Source organism: Tenebrio molitor, chromosome 3 (genome assembly GCF_963966145.1).
Source record: "Tenebrio molitor chromosome 3, icTenMoli1.1, whole genome shotgun sequence".
In the NCBI taxonomy this organism is placed as follows: Eukaryota; Metazoa; Arthropoda; class Insecta; order Coleoptera; family Tenebrionidae; genus Tenebrio; species Tenebrio molitor.
The window spans coordinates 7620238-7633965 of record NC_091048.1 but is presented as its reverse complement, the minus strand read 5'-3'; the positions used below and the strand labels follow the sequence as shown (position 1 = coordinate 7633965).

Genomic DNA, 13728 nt, shown 5'->3' with positions numbered 1-13728 from the left:
ACAAATTGTTTAACTTTTTACCAGTTTTTTGCTTATTTATTAAAGGTTTCTTTTATATTTTAAGAAAGGAAAAGAGCATTATTATTCTATTCTACGCTATTTAAAACTCAGCTTATGTTGAGGTATAATAAGAGAAAAAAAGACGAAATAAGAAAAAAATTGCACCGCTACGAGTTGCTTATGTAATACCATTGTCTAAGTAGAACTTAGAACTTAGACAATGGTAGACAATGGTAATACATACCGGGTGATCAAGAAGGACCCCTCTACGAGAAGGACTGTTTAAGTTGGCAATACAATTAAGAACATTTTTTTATTCGGCTATTTACAACACAGGAACCGGATATGTTTTGTGGGTTTATTTGACAGATATCTGACGTAGAATTAATAACAACAAAATGGTAGGTTATGAGAGTAAAAATTAACGGCAAAAAGAAATCAAAGTTGGAATTCGGAATAATAATTTAAAAATTAACTAAAAGAAATTCTCGAAGTGCTCTCCATTTTGCTCTAAACATAAATTAACTCTTCTCTCGAACGATTCACCAGCATGTTTAATTTAATTTGAAATGTCAAATTTAACTTGTCATTGACGCGGCTGTCAGTGTGAAGCCGTCAACAACCGGAAGTTACTCCAGTTGTACCATTTAAAAATAAAATTCAGCATTACCAACTTAAACAGTCCTTCTTGATCACCCCGTACTCTCGTGTCAAAAATGGATTACTCCCTAGAATTCGAACTTTTAGGGAAATAACGTTTTTCATGTTGTGTGTAACTAGAATTTTCAAAAGTTATTTTGAATGCCTAAGGTTGGTTACTTTGAATTGAGAGATTAAATTCAAATAAAGTAACCAAAATTGATTGTGAAACGAAAAATCATCTATCACTTAGCGAAAAATTAGTCATTTGCAACTGTTACAATTAATTTGCTGTCTTACATTTTTGCGATATCTTTTTTTTGTCACCAGAAACCACATAGTCTCCAACCTAACCAAATTTATGGCAACCTAGTAACGAATATCCCTAAATCCTAGGGAGTAATCCATTTTTGACACGAGAGTAGTATATTTCAAACCAACTAAGAAAGTGCTTTCTTGCAGACCGCAGGCAAAGATTATAACCGAGCCGTAGGCGAGGTTTGTAAGTGCCTAAGGACTGAAAGGGCACTTTATTAACAAGGTTTGAATACTACCGGCACAACTTCGTTGAAAAAAGTCAAAAATAGATGGTTATATTCCTGATTAAACGAAAATTTTGAGAATGGAATAGTAGGCTGGGTTATTTATTTAATTAACTTGTCATCGCAATTGAAGATTTGACGTTTGTTCGAAAATTTGAAATAAACAGGGTAAAGTAATCTACCTACCTAGCTTATCTGTTTATTTTCCAGATTATGTGATTGATCTACCAACTTGCTTTATTGAATTGGCTTTCATTTATCAATAACTTATTTCACTTTTGACATTTGTATTTTGGTACAGTTTTACCATAAACATTTCATGATTAACTTTCTTACCTTAACAAGAAAGTTGAATTTTCTCACCTCAAATGAGGTATCCGCAGCCTACATTTCTAACCGGTAGAGAAAAACTTTTTTTTTCAAATTTCCAAATTTTATTTTTATAAACTGTCAATTTTTGTCAATGTCACTGTAATTATTTTTATTTAGGTGAAAAGTGCGGTGATGATTATTTTATTTTATTTGAAATTAACGATTGAATCCAAAAGTATGGAGTTGTTTTGTACCCAAATTAACTCCTGTATGTATTAAATAAAAATAAAAAATGTTGTACATTTAATATTTGTTATCAATTTTTCCACGAGTTTATTCATAAACTTTTTTGTTTACATTTTACAAATTATACAAAAATTAAATCATGAACATGTGTTTTAATATGCAACCAAAAATAATGATCCCCCTAGATTATATGCAACCAAAAATACTAACAATTCCTGCATCCTGCTAAAAATCTTAGCTATGTGATTCTACCTTTCGGAGATGCGCACGCACGCGCCTACCAGGAAAAAATAGACTTTAGCTAGTTTTTGCAAGTCCTTTGATCTTGTCACCTCAACATTTACTACATTCATCCTAGAGTGACATAGAGGAATACAGAAAGAAATTTTGTGACTCATTTGATATGTCTGAATTACAATAAGAAATACTGAATTTTAATGAATGAATGAATTTTTTTTTAAACGCATCAGGCGTTTGGTGTAAACTTTGGACTTCCCCGGAAAATGCAGTTCTACTCAATTTCGATAAAAATCGAATGCAAGAGCAAGCCATTAAAAGCTCTCATAAAATAAATAGACAGTGAAGCAATTCCTCGTTTGTAGCAGTTCTGGAAATTTTTCTTCTATGAAGTTGGCGTAGGTATATCGGTAATTCTTTTTTCACCCTTCTTTAGAGTTGACCTATTGGTCATCAATATTAGATTTTCCATTACTTCATCCTCATGCATTGGAACTTTATGTACTACTAAGACACTCATATGATACCATGGAGAAAGTTCTGCATGGTACATTTTTACAATGTCATCTGAAAATTATTGAAACGTTTTGATACAACAGCCGCAAATCATTTTATAAAATATTCATTTTTATTTTTGTAATTTGTCCTGTTAGAACATAATCTCAGTCACAGTTAAACCAACACATTATCAGCGGTAATCGGTAAAGGTAATATTAACAAATCATCACTGACAACGGTGATTTCAACATAATTTTAAAACAACAGCGCTCAAACAAATAGCGGTATTCATTTAAAATCATTCAAAGATACTTATCATACAAGTTGTATTTACCTATTTATGACCATAATCATCATCAAAATCGATTATTAGAATGGATAAACTCATCACAACACTAACAGAAACAAGATGCTCACTGATACACACTTCTTGTGTAAATTAAATGGATTTTTAGACACACTTTAGTAAAACCATAACAAATCTGAAGTGTTTCTGACGTGGACCCATTAGCCCATCACATCATGAATGCGTAATTTCAGCATTTTAAGGGTGAACCAAATCAGTCGAATGCGAACTGTGAGATAGTAAAAAGCGTTAAATTAAGCGGTAACATTCAACATTCAATAAAAGTTGATTACTAAAGTTTGTCCAAAAGTATAGTTAATTTACACAAGGTAAGTTTATCACTGATTATCATGTTTCTGTTAGTGTTGTGGTGAGTTTATCCATAGCAATAATTGATTTTAATGACGATGATGTCTATAATTAAAACACACCGGAGTGATGATATTGCTGATTTGATTCAAGTCGTAAGGATACTTTGATAAGACATGTCGAGTTAATGCTGTCCAATTTTCCCTGTTTCCTGCAACTATGGTAGGACCAAGGGTTGTTCGTTTGTTTATCGGGTGGAGAGCGCGCGTACTTTGTACTTATTGCACATCTTCGCGCTGATGGCAGTAACCATCCCTTAGTGTCCTGGAGGGAAAGAACTAGTAAGAAGGTGGGCACTTCTTGCGTTGTTGGTTATTATTAATATTCAAAATTGTGTAAGACTAGGTTTTTGTCCAAGAGCCTTATCCACAGACCATCAACAGAATTAAGACTTTCAAAACCCGTATAAAACATGGGAGACACTGACAACACTAGCGCTGCTCTAGCGTTAGGCCAAACTAAATTACCGAATTTACTCGTTAATCCGATCGGGAATTTTCGTTTAAAAAGAAGGTTGATTTGAATATTAATTAATAATGTCATCAGTAATGTTGAATTTTCTAATTTCTGTCAAGGTTTAGTCAATAAATTTTATAAATTGTTCTACAAAATAAATTACTCCAAACCAGTATCTTGAGATAATTTTTCGTTAACTTTTTATTTGGTAAGTTATCTTTTTCTTTTTGAAAAAGTACGAAATATGGTTTTTCAGATCGTAATTTTTATTTTATTTATTTGGATATGGGAAAAATTAAACATAAATGCTTTGTAAACAACAAGATCGGCGATAAAAAATAAACATTTTAAACTTCCAAAATTAGAAGAACAAAGGAAACGAGCTTTAGGTAAATGTTGCACCACCCTTCAAAACAGATTATGCCTTTATTTGCGAGAAACATTTTAGCAACAATTTTTTTATTGAAAAAACAAAACTCCATAAATACGCCCTGCCATCGATTTTTCTTCGTGAAGACAAACAAACTTCAATAAACAATGTTAGACCAGCTGAACAAATTGAAAATTCTACGATTACTGGAAATCGCACTGTAGAGAATCTAATCCTTCCTGTTATGCCCAAGGCCCAAAATAGACACCCAACAAAATCTTCTAGTGTGTTGCAAGTACTTGAATGCAAGAAAGTTAGTAGTCTTACTTCAAAAGGTAGAAACATTCATTATATGGACCGATATCAGCGAAAAACAATTTCAAAATTAAAAAATCTTTTGCACGATTCTAAAATTATCTCCAGAAATTTTAAAAGTTAACGCAAAATCAAATTATTGAACTAGATCTACCCTTGAATTCAGTTTCACTCGTCTTTTAAACTAGCCCACTCATGCCCAAAAATCCCAATTTACACACAAACTCGTTTAATGAACTACTAATTTGTTGTATATGTTAGAATTTGTATTAAAATGTTTAATACTTAATTAGTCGTTTTTATTTATTTTTTTTAAATAAGTATCAATTTAAATCAAATTGAAAAAAAAATGGGCAACTAGGTATACAGAAACTAGTCAGATATGCAACTTGTTAGACATTAGTTTGGCCTAACGCTCGGGCAGCGCCACTTGTGCGCGTCCCCGAAAATGTAATCCCACTTGACAGTCTTACTATAGTTTAATTGTCTGTGGCCTTATCCACTCGATATTTGACGATTAATACCAGTACACATTAAATTAGACAACCTCAGCTACAGTCATACGTCATACGATAATTTATATCGGACTCAGTTCGCCTTATTCGGTCAGTCAAAGAATAAGGTACAGATCCGGACTCGGGTATCAGGCTTTTACAAACATGTAAATGATAACATCTGACACATCTGTGACGAATCAAGGGTAACATAGTCAGTCATCATGGGGTTTCTTCCCCCTTAACCCGATTATGACGAAGGGCTCCAACCGCGAGCGTCGTCTTCAGAGCGCTACATTCCGGTGTTGCGTTGCATGTCCTGGTAGCACCTGTGCATTTGGTTGCCACCACCGGCCATCCCGAAGGACAAGCCCGATCAAGGGCAATTCCCCTCATGTCATGAGCTAAAGGTGTTCCACCTGAACCTAGTCCGATGCTCAAGTATACAGGGTGTATCCGAATGCGTCCGATAAACTTTCAGGACAGATTCTACGATCAAAAATAACCATAAAACTCTTAATACATATGGGGCCAAAAACGCTTAGTTTGCGAGATAATCAACAAAAACGTAAAAACAATTACGAACTGAATAAATCCACCTATTCAAGGGAAGAAGGCAATGAGTGGGAAAAAGATAGAAGAAATAAAATTCCCAATGTTAAAATAAGACAGACGATTGCGCAGGAGTCGGTATGGAAAGCGTTATTAACCTCTTTTGTATATCGCGCACTGCTTAGAAGTGGCTAAAGCTACAAACAGTCATAACACTCATTCACAGCTGAATGTCGGTTATTGAGGTTAAAACAAGAGAAAATATTAGTTAATTCTTTAAAGTGCTATCATGGTTGCGAATTGCTGTGTACCTGGTTGTAAAGAAAAATATAGAGGATCGACAAAGTCAAACTTGCTTGCTTCAAACCTTGAAACGTTAAATATTACTAAAAATTGCACCAAAAATGTTACTAACTTCTGGAAGTGGTTAAAGTCACATAGGCAACACTCCTGACAACTGCGCATGTATGGAAACGCATTTTACGCACATTGAATAGGTGGATTCCTTGGATTTTATGGGGTTATCTGTGCATTGAACAGGAGATCGAAATTTTGACAATTTTTGTAAATTCTACATAGCTCCGTTATATTTTTGTACGCTTCATCAAAAAATTCCACCCGATTCCTTTTGTTGCTGGTAGACCTTTTTAGTCGATTATCTCGCAAAGTAAGCATTTTTGACCCCATATGTATTAAGAGTTTTATGCTTATTTTTGACCATAAAATCTGCCCTGAAAGTTTGTCGGTCGAATTCGGATACACCCTGTATACCATGGTGTCTGCCCGAGGTTTTACACATTAATGGCACCGATTTCGTAGCCCAGGTTGCCCAAACCTGCTGTCGCCCAGTTATCTTGACCCAAGCCACCAAGACACCACTGATTACCTAATAGCAGCCTAAATTATTTTATTTGTAAACTATTGCCCATTCACAACATCCTGGTGATTCAACGTGTTAACTTTAATAAAGAATCAAGTTTGATGTGTTATATCAATTATCATTATTCATTATTTTTGTGTTCTGTTCCTTTCTGTGAGAGTTGTCGTCTCTCTCGCGCTCACCTCATCGCCTCACGATACTTTATTATGGAAAGAAAAAATGTTTAATTGATTAAAGTACTTACATTAAATAAATTAATTAAAAATTTACTTAAATTCATTTAAAAAATCAATGCAGTTTAAGATATATCTCTTTGTTCTGAATTCGACGGGACACTCGGTATGCATTTAAAAAGAATTTATTAAACAAATGGTGGAATAAAGAGTTTGAAAAAACTTGGGGACTCCCCAAAGTGTTGCGTTTGGGGCTTCCAAATGAGCAAGTACGGCACTGGATATCCCAAAGTACTTATCATTTCCGAGAAAACCACATCCAAATAAATAATAATACAGACACGTAAAAATCAACACTTTAAGTGTTCAGCAGATACAGATACAATACACTATTCAAGTGTTTAGTACCTATTTAATTCAGTAAGAGGAAAATGTATTAGTGGTGGCAAATAGGTTAAGTCGGAATAAAACGATAACCCAAAATTTTTATTTTTATCCCACAGGACAAGTGTGAATGTGGAATTCACCAACAACGACCCCTTCATGTGAGTGCAATAACGTTCAGGAGGTACAAAAATAAACAATTTTTTTTTAAGTTTATCCACCGGTGCTACATCTGGGATAAATAAAAATGGAAGAGCCCCTCGAAATTGAACGGTGGAAACGCATCTCAGTTCTGGGTTCAGGGGCGTTCGGGATTGTCACTTTGTGGCAACACACAATCTCAGATGATTACATTGGTAAAAAAGTAATTAATCAAATTCATAATTCATCATCAATTGGTTGTAGCCATAAAGAAATGTAAGTTTCAAACAAGCGGCCATCTTTCTGAGAGACAAAGAGAACGATGGGAGAACGAGGTGAACATCATGCAAACTCTCAACTGCCCCAACATTGTATCCTTTAGGCCGTTACCAAAACACTTGGAAGCAATCATGCTCAAATATAACCCCACAAAACTACCGCTACTGTCAATGGAATATTGCAAGAAAGGCAATCTGAGACACGTACTTAACCAACCCAAAAACTCAACAGGTTTGCAAGAAAGTGATGTAAGAATTGTTTTAGCAGACGTAACAAAAGCAGTATCGTACTTGCATCAACACAAAATCACTCACAGAGACATAAAACCGGAAAATATAGTATTGCAAGAGTGTGGTGGCAGGCCAGGTGAAGTCATCTACAAATTAATTGATCTCGGTTATGCCAAAGAATTGAATGACTCAGTTGTTAGTTTTGTGGGGACTTTACACTACCTCGCCCCAGAGATCATGCAAACTGAAAATTACGGCTGTACAGTGGATTATTGGTCATTAGGAATTGTAGCGTTCGAAATTATTTGCGGAGTCCTGCCGTTTTTACCCCAATATACACCAGTAGAAAGGTACTTCACGATTTTACGACGTAACCTCACTTTTTCATAATTGTGTGCAGGTTCCAGTACATTGTAAACAAGAAACCCGAACATATTTGTATTTACCAGCGATATTCGGGCAGCGTGGCTTACTCGTCAGAACTGAAAGAAAATCACATTTCCACTTGTCTCAAACAGAATGTTGAATCTTGGCTCAGACATGTCTTACAATTTGATCCCCTCGTTAGAGGAACCCTCTTTCCAGATAACACAAACGTCTTCGATAATCTGCTCAATATTCTAGATAAAAAAATCGTCATTGTATTCTCAGTGTACACCCTCGAATTCTATTCTTATGAAATCAATGAAAGTGTCTTAATAAGTACTCTAAAAGACTGGCTGGCCCGTGATACAAAAGTGCAAAAGGATGACCAAATTTTATTAAGCAATTTAGAAATTCTTGATGTCAGGGATGATAAGTACGTCGTCGATCTGCTTCCAGAAGTAAGCTGCTGCTCAGTAGGTTGGGACTGAATAAAATTAACTGTATACATTTTAGGATGATTCAAATCTGTTTGTTTTTAAGAAGGGTGCCTTCACCAATCGGGAAACGCCCAAATTCCCGAAATATGTAACAGTTATGTTTCAAAACCCTACAGCTCCTTACAAGTGGCGAGAATTACGTCTGATGTATGCAAAATCGCTATTCTTCCTTTCCCAGCAACACAAATTGCTAACTTCCCTCGTAACAGCTTTCAACTTGTACATTTGTTACACAAATTGTTTGACTGCCAAGTTGAAAACCAGCATGAAACAACTTCATAAGACTGTAACCACTGCGGCTACTAAAATTGATTGCTACTGCAATCTCCACAGTGGTAGCAATAAGTGTGATATGGATCGCTCCGACACGTACAAAAGAAATTTGTCACAGTTTCAGCAGTTGTTGGCAGATTTTGAGAAGTGTGTCACCACCACCAACAAGTTGCTCAGTAAAGTTGACATCTTAAGTAGGAGACAAGTGGTTTTGGAGCAGGTGTTGCCCAAAGTGACTCCTCTGATCAAGGCTTGTGATATAAGCAACGAGTAAGTGAAGAATGTACGAAATTTGAGTCACTACTTTTGCTCTTTTAGAGTTGCAAGAGCTACTGATCTGATTGGTAGAGGTGGAAACAATGAGAAAGACTGTACCCCTATTGAAATGGTGAAAATTGTGTCAAATGCATTCAAGATTAAGGACAAGTTGTTGAACAACAAATACTTTGAGAGTTATGCAATGTCAGTTGAAGTTGAGTGGATTTCGTTTGATTGAAAGTGGTGTTTTAGGGCGACTTCAGTTGCAATTAGAGACATCAACATTTTGCAGACTTGGATGGATGGCTTCCACAAACGTGTCGCAGAAATATCAAAGGCAATAGATGACAATCAAAAAGAACACTACAATATTTTATTGGTTTCAGCTAAACGTAAACGTAAGATATTTGAAGGATTCTTTAAATAGAGATAATAAGTTTCGGGCGGTAAATTAGTTTCATGCGACACGGTAAAATCGTTCGCAGCTCAGCGAAAATCGTTCGTAGCACGACACGGCAAACTAAAATCAAGGGAGTCGAGTTTTTTATCGGAGCGAGCGAAAAACAATCAACTGTGCGTCACTTGTCAATTTTAAATTTTCATTGTACAGTTGCGGCATTAAAATTTCGGGCACTATTTTTCTGTCATTTCAACAAAATCTCTGTAAAGCACCTTCTACTGTCATCATGACTGACATTAAATCATCGCTTTGATGTTACCTACCCGTTATTATGCCACAAATGACAATTTTTTAATGCCAAAAAGACAAAAACATGACAAGAGTAAAAAATAAGGTTATTAACGTAAAGGTTATTTTAGAGTTTATATCATGACATTGACAATAGTGCCCGAAATTTTAATTCCGCAACTGTACGTTGTGACCTGACTGACCTCAGTGCAGCGCTGCAGAAGTAACTGTATATACAGGTGTCTCAAAAATGGCGCCCAATCTCTTGAGCGGTTAAACTATTTGAAGAGTTGAGTTCAATTTTGTTGTAAATTTTTTTTTCCTTTGGCTAGTTTCCAAGTTATACACATTTCAAAATAAGCAAACTTGGCAACATCGGTTGGTATGCACAATCAACCAAACCAATTCTCCTTTGAAGTCAATGTTGTCACTGTTCTTTTAGCGTATTTTAGTAGGTCATTACTCTAAAAAGAAGGACTTGTGTGTTGTTCCACTAACCAAAGGGGTCTTGGAAAAAGTAAAATTGTAAAGTAATTTATAATTCGGCTGTAAAATTTGGTAATAAAGGAGATACATCTCTTTGAAATCACCATATTTAAGAGCAAGTTATACAAAATCTGTTGGTCCGATCAAATTTTGTATTGAGATTTACCTTACCAGACCCTTAGGAGATTGGGTGCCATTTTTGAGACACCTGTATATACAGGATATTTCACGAGTGATAATGAGCCTGACGTAATTTAAAATGCAACCCACATTATATTTCCGAAAAAAGCTGGCTACGGTCATTAAAATGTCCGGCTTTTTTTGAAAATGTATTGTGGGTTGAATTCCATTAGGTTCTTTATCACTCGTGAAATACCCTGTATAGTTTTATACCGAGTGACTATAAATGATTGAAGGAAAATAGTGGATTGGCAACACTGATGCAGTTGGTAGTACAAGTCTTCTCGTGGATCATTTGTCAATCATTTCTATTTAGGTTAGGTTAAATCACGAAGTACATTGTCGATTTAGATTTTTTTGACGTTTGTTTCAATTTTAAAAATTTAAGGTACTATATCTTTAGAAGGTAGCGCCATTCTGCTCCACAATTTTTCGCCTCGAAATTAAAAGAGATGGCATTATCGATAAATCCTGTGAGTGTGACAAAGATAGAATCTGTTTGACTCGATACAAACATCCCTTAAAATTGTGTATACTTCTATCTTTGTCACACTCACAGGATTTATCGATAATGCCATCTCTTTTAATTTCGAGGGGAAAAATTGTGGAGCGGAATGGCGCTACCTTCTAAAGATATAGTACCTTATAAAAATTGCGTGTGTCATGCCAACGATGTTGCCAACCAAAGATTTCAAATGTGTTACCAACATAACAAAATAATTTTCAATCATTTATAGTCACTCGGTATAATATAAACGATAAAGACACGACAAATATTGTAAGTTTACAGATGAATGTAGGATTTAATACGTAATTCTCACTTATATGGCTTCAACAATTCATCTATTGGAAAAATTTGTGTAGCAAAATGTGAAGAGGAAAATGGACAAATTATTATAATACAGGGTATTGGTGTTGCTATGAAAACTTGTGTTGTGTTCAATATCATTGTAAAGAAAATCAAATTTAAACATGCAAACCTAACCTCACAAATTTTGCTAGAGTGTACCTCTAAAAGCGGACGTATTTGCAGTTTCTATTGAAAAATACAGATTTTTGATGTTTATTTAAAAACAGCATTGAATTTAAATAATATTAATTATTTATGCCTTGCTCCTTATTCCTCCAAGTCATCCATAATGATATATTTTTTATAGAATAGGTACATATTACTTAAAATCAGTAACGAGCATCATAGAAGTTTCTGTCGTGCGGTCTTCAGCACACACTCTTTTTTATAATTTTTATTTTTTTAGAAGTCAATTTGGTTGGAGCTTACTCAAATCATTTTGTTCGTTTGGATACAGACGTTGTGATACGGGAAAATCAAGATTTGAGATGCCAGTAATTAGTGTTGATTTTTCTATTGGTGATGTATTCATCTTTGTTTTTTTTTAGGTTTGAAGATACCATCGGACGAATGTTGGTCGACTATAAGAAAATCTGTGATGAAATCCAGCCATTTAAAATGTTTTAATTTTATTTAAAACCTTTTATACAGTGCGAGTGTAAAGTAAGGAGTGATTTTTTTTAAATAATGTATGCCGTTGATCCAGTGGCGGCGCAAATTTAAATCAAAAATGTCATTAAATTAAATTTTCAAAAAGCGCCCCACCAATTTCTGGACACAGACCTAAACTGTATTCAAATTCATCGAGAACATTATAAATAGCTGAAAATTCGTCGTGGATGATGTAAAATTGTACTGATATCGTTTTTGTTATCAGCCGATGTAAAAAATGTTGCATAAAGTGTGACCCCTGTTGGCATTTAAAATTTTTGAGTTGTTCCATGTTGCGCCGCCACTGGGTGGATAGAAATTATAATTTGTGCCAAAAAATTACCATTTAGTAAATTGACCTGTCCGTGGATTTTTGCCAAAAATTGACCACATACATTTAAGGAATTTTATTCCTTACTCCACACTCGAACTGTATATAGGATGTTTTTGAAATACACGTACAAAAAGACAACAGTGATTGGTTTTGATAAAAAAGTTTGTCGGACTTCTTCGCATCCCGAAACAGCTCTTAATTGTTTTGTACATGCATTTCGATAACACTCTGGTTACGTTTTTGTTTTTTTTTACAAAATTTTATTCATTGAACAATAAATCACAATTATAAAACCTACCATAAACTATGCTTGTTGACTCTACAGATAAAGATACAAAACTTTCTTTACCTTCAATGCTGTTCTGTTGTACCCGGCAGATCCCAATTAGTTCAGTCGCTGAGTATTTTTGCTTTACAAAATGTGATGCAGAAATATATTATTTTGTTCACGACGTCCATCAAATTTTTACTATTTGCACTTACGTAAAAACTGCAAACAGTTATAACGATTTGAATTCAAAGGATAATTTTACGAAAAACTTTCATTTTTTAATCAGTTTTAAGAACCTTGTAAAAAAATTCGTTATGGAATTAGTGATATGACACGTTATTGAGGGATTTTTTATCGATTATTTTCCGGGTATAAAGAAAAAAAAATTGTAAATACGTTATTCTTGAATGCTTATAATTCGAAAAATTATTATTGAGTTAAAAATGTTTTCGTAAAAAGATTCTTTTAGAAAAGTCAATTCTCCACAAAAAATTATACAAATTATACATTCTCGGATAATTTTAATTTCTAAAAATAAGAAGGAAAAGTGTAATCACTATTTTAATTACAATTTAACAGTTATAATTCTCCAAGGGAAGGTCGTATTAATGCTCTTCCAATAAATAAAGTTCCTATGCCCTTTGGACCACGCGCCTGAGGTGGTTTATACAAAATAAAAAAAGTTATTTCAAATTTTAATTTCTAGCACATTTATTAACAATATACATGCTGTAGTTCATAAACATTAAACCGTTATTGTAGGATACGAGTAAATATAGTGTCGGTAATACCGATGCGCTCCGTAGTCACCCTTTCAGAGCGCTACCGTCGCCTGCGAGAGCCAAGACGCAGTCACCCCCACCCTCAGCCACAACCCCCACAACCTACGCGCCATCAGAATGACTCCCCACCATGGCTCCCCACTATATAAGCCGTGGCGTATAAAAGAAATGCACACCCCACACCGGCAGAAAAATCAGATTTCTGCAGAGCACTGAACGGCACTGAAGGCGGTCCACCCGGTCTCTGCTGAATCTAACCTGACTAACCTGAGCACTGAACGGCACTGTCTCGGTCCAACCGGTCTCAGCGTGTCAGCGTTACAGTTTCCCATATCTATCACGATCACTTTGTAATATTGTAAGTAAATTTTTATGTGACAAGCGCGCCACATAACAGTGACGCCAACTGCGGGTCCGAACTATCGTGTTTTTAAATTTCACCTCAAAGTAGGCGTTGAAGAATCGATTGTGAACGCACCACGGATCGATCATTGTTTAAATCTAACCTCACTTTTTGCGTTGTTTGTGTTTTAACTCTGCATTCTGACGAGTGGTGCGTTTACAATCGACTCTTCAACGTCAACTTTGAGGTGAAATTAAAAAAACACCTGATATAACCCACGACACAA

At 35.0% G+C, this 13728-nt stretch overlaps 1 protein-coding gene and 1 long non-coding RNA gene across 4 annotated transcripts; both read left to right on the top strand.

Moving 5' to 3' along the window:
• The first annotated feature begins 3308 nt into the window (after positions 1-3308).
• LOC138125512 (uncharacterized) lies at positions 3309-4619 on the top strand. Its single transcript, XR_011157479.1, has 2 exons — positions 3309-3853; positions 3902-4619. It is a non-coding gene; the product is annotated as an uncharacterized lncRNA (long non-coding RNA).
• Positions 4620-6726: 2107 nt separating this feature from the next.
• Positions 6727-12343, top strand: IKKbeta (I-kappaB kinase beta). Of its 3 annotated transcripts, XM_069040846.1 has the most exons (10): positions 6733-6882; positions 6933-6974; positions 7026-7169; positions 7219-7813; positions 7864-8287; positions 8343-8869; positions 8918-9061; positions 9110-9255; positions 11468-11555; positions 11610-12343. In XM_069040846.1, exons 3-10 carry the CDS (start codon positions 7061-7063, stop codon positions 11686-11688), a joined length of 2112 nt encoding a protein of 703 aa, XP_068896947.1. In that variant the 5' UTR covers positions 6733-6882; positions 6933-6974; positions 7026-7060; the 3' UTR covers positions 11689-12343. The 3 variants fall into 3 exon arrangements, with proteins under 3 accessions (XP_068896948.1, XP_068896946.1, XP_068896947.1); XM_069040847.1 differs by having other exon boundaries at positions 6727-6974; positions 11471-11555; XM_069040845.1 differs by having other exon boundaries at positions 6727-6974.
• Positions 12344-13728: the final 1385 nt, after the last annotated feature.

What these genes read in the sequence shown, in the direction of transcription:
- IKKbeta (XM_069040845.1), top strand. Translation starts at nt 7,061, where the DNA reads ATGGAAGAGCCCCTCGAAATTGAACGGTGGAAACGCATCTCAGTTCTG. An exon ending in TCGTCGATCTGCTTCCAGAA is followed by an intron (nt 8,288 to 8,342) that starts GTAAGCTGCTGC and finishes TATACATTTTAG; the next exon opens with GATGATTCAAATCTGTTTGT. An exon ending in AATCAAGATTTGAGATGCCA is followed by an intron (nt 11,556 to 11,609) that starts GTAATTAGTGTT and finishes GTTTTTTTTTAG; the next exon opens with GTTTGAAGATACCATCGGAC.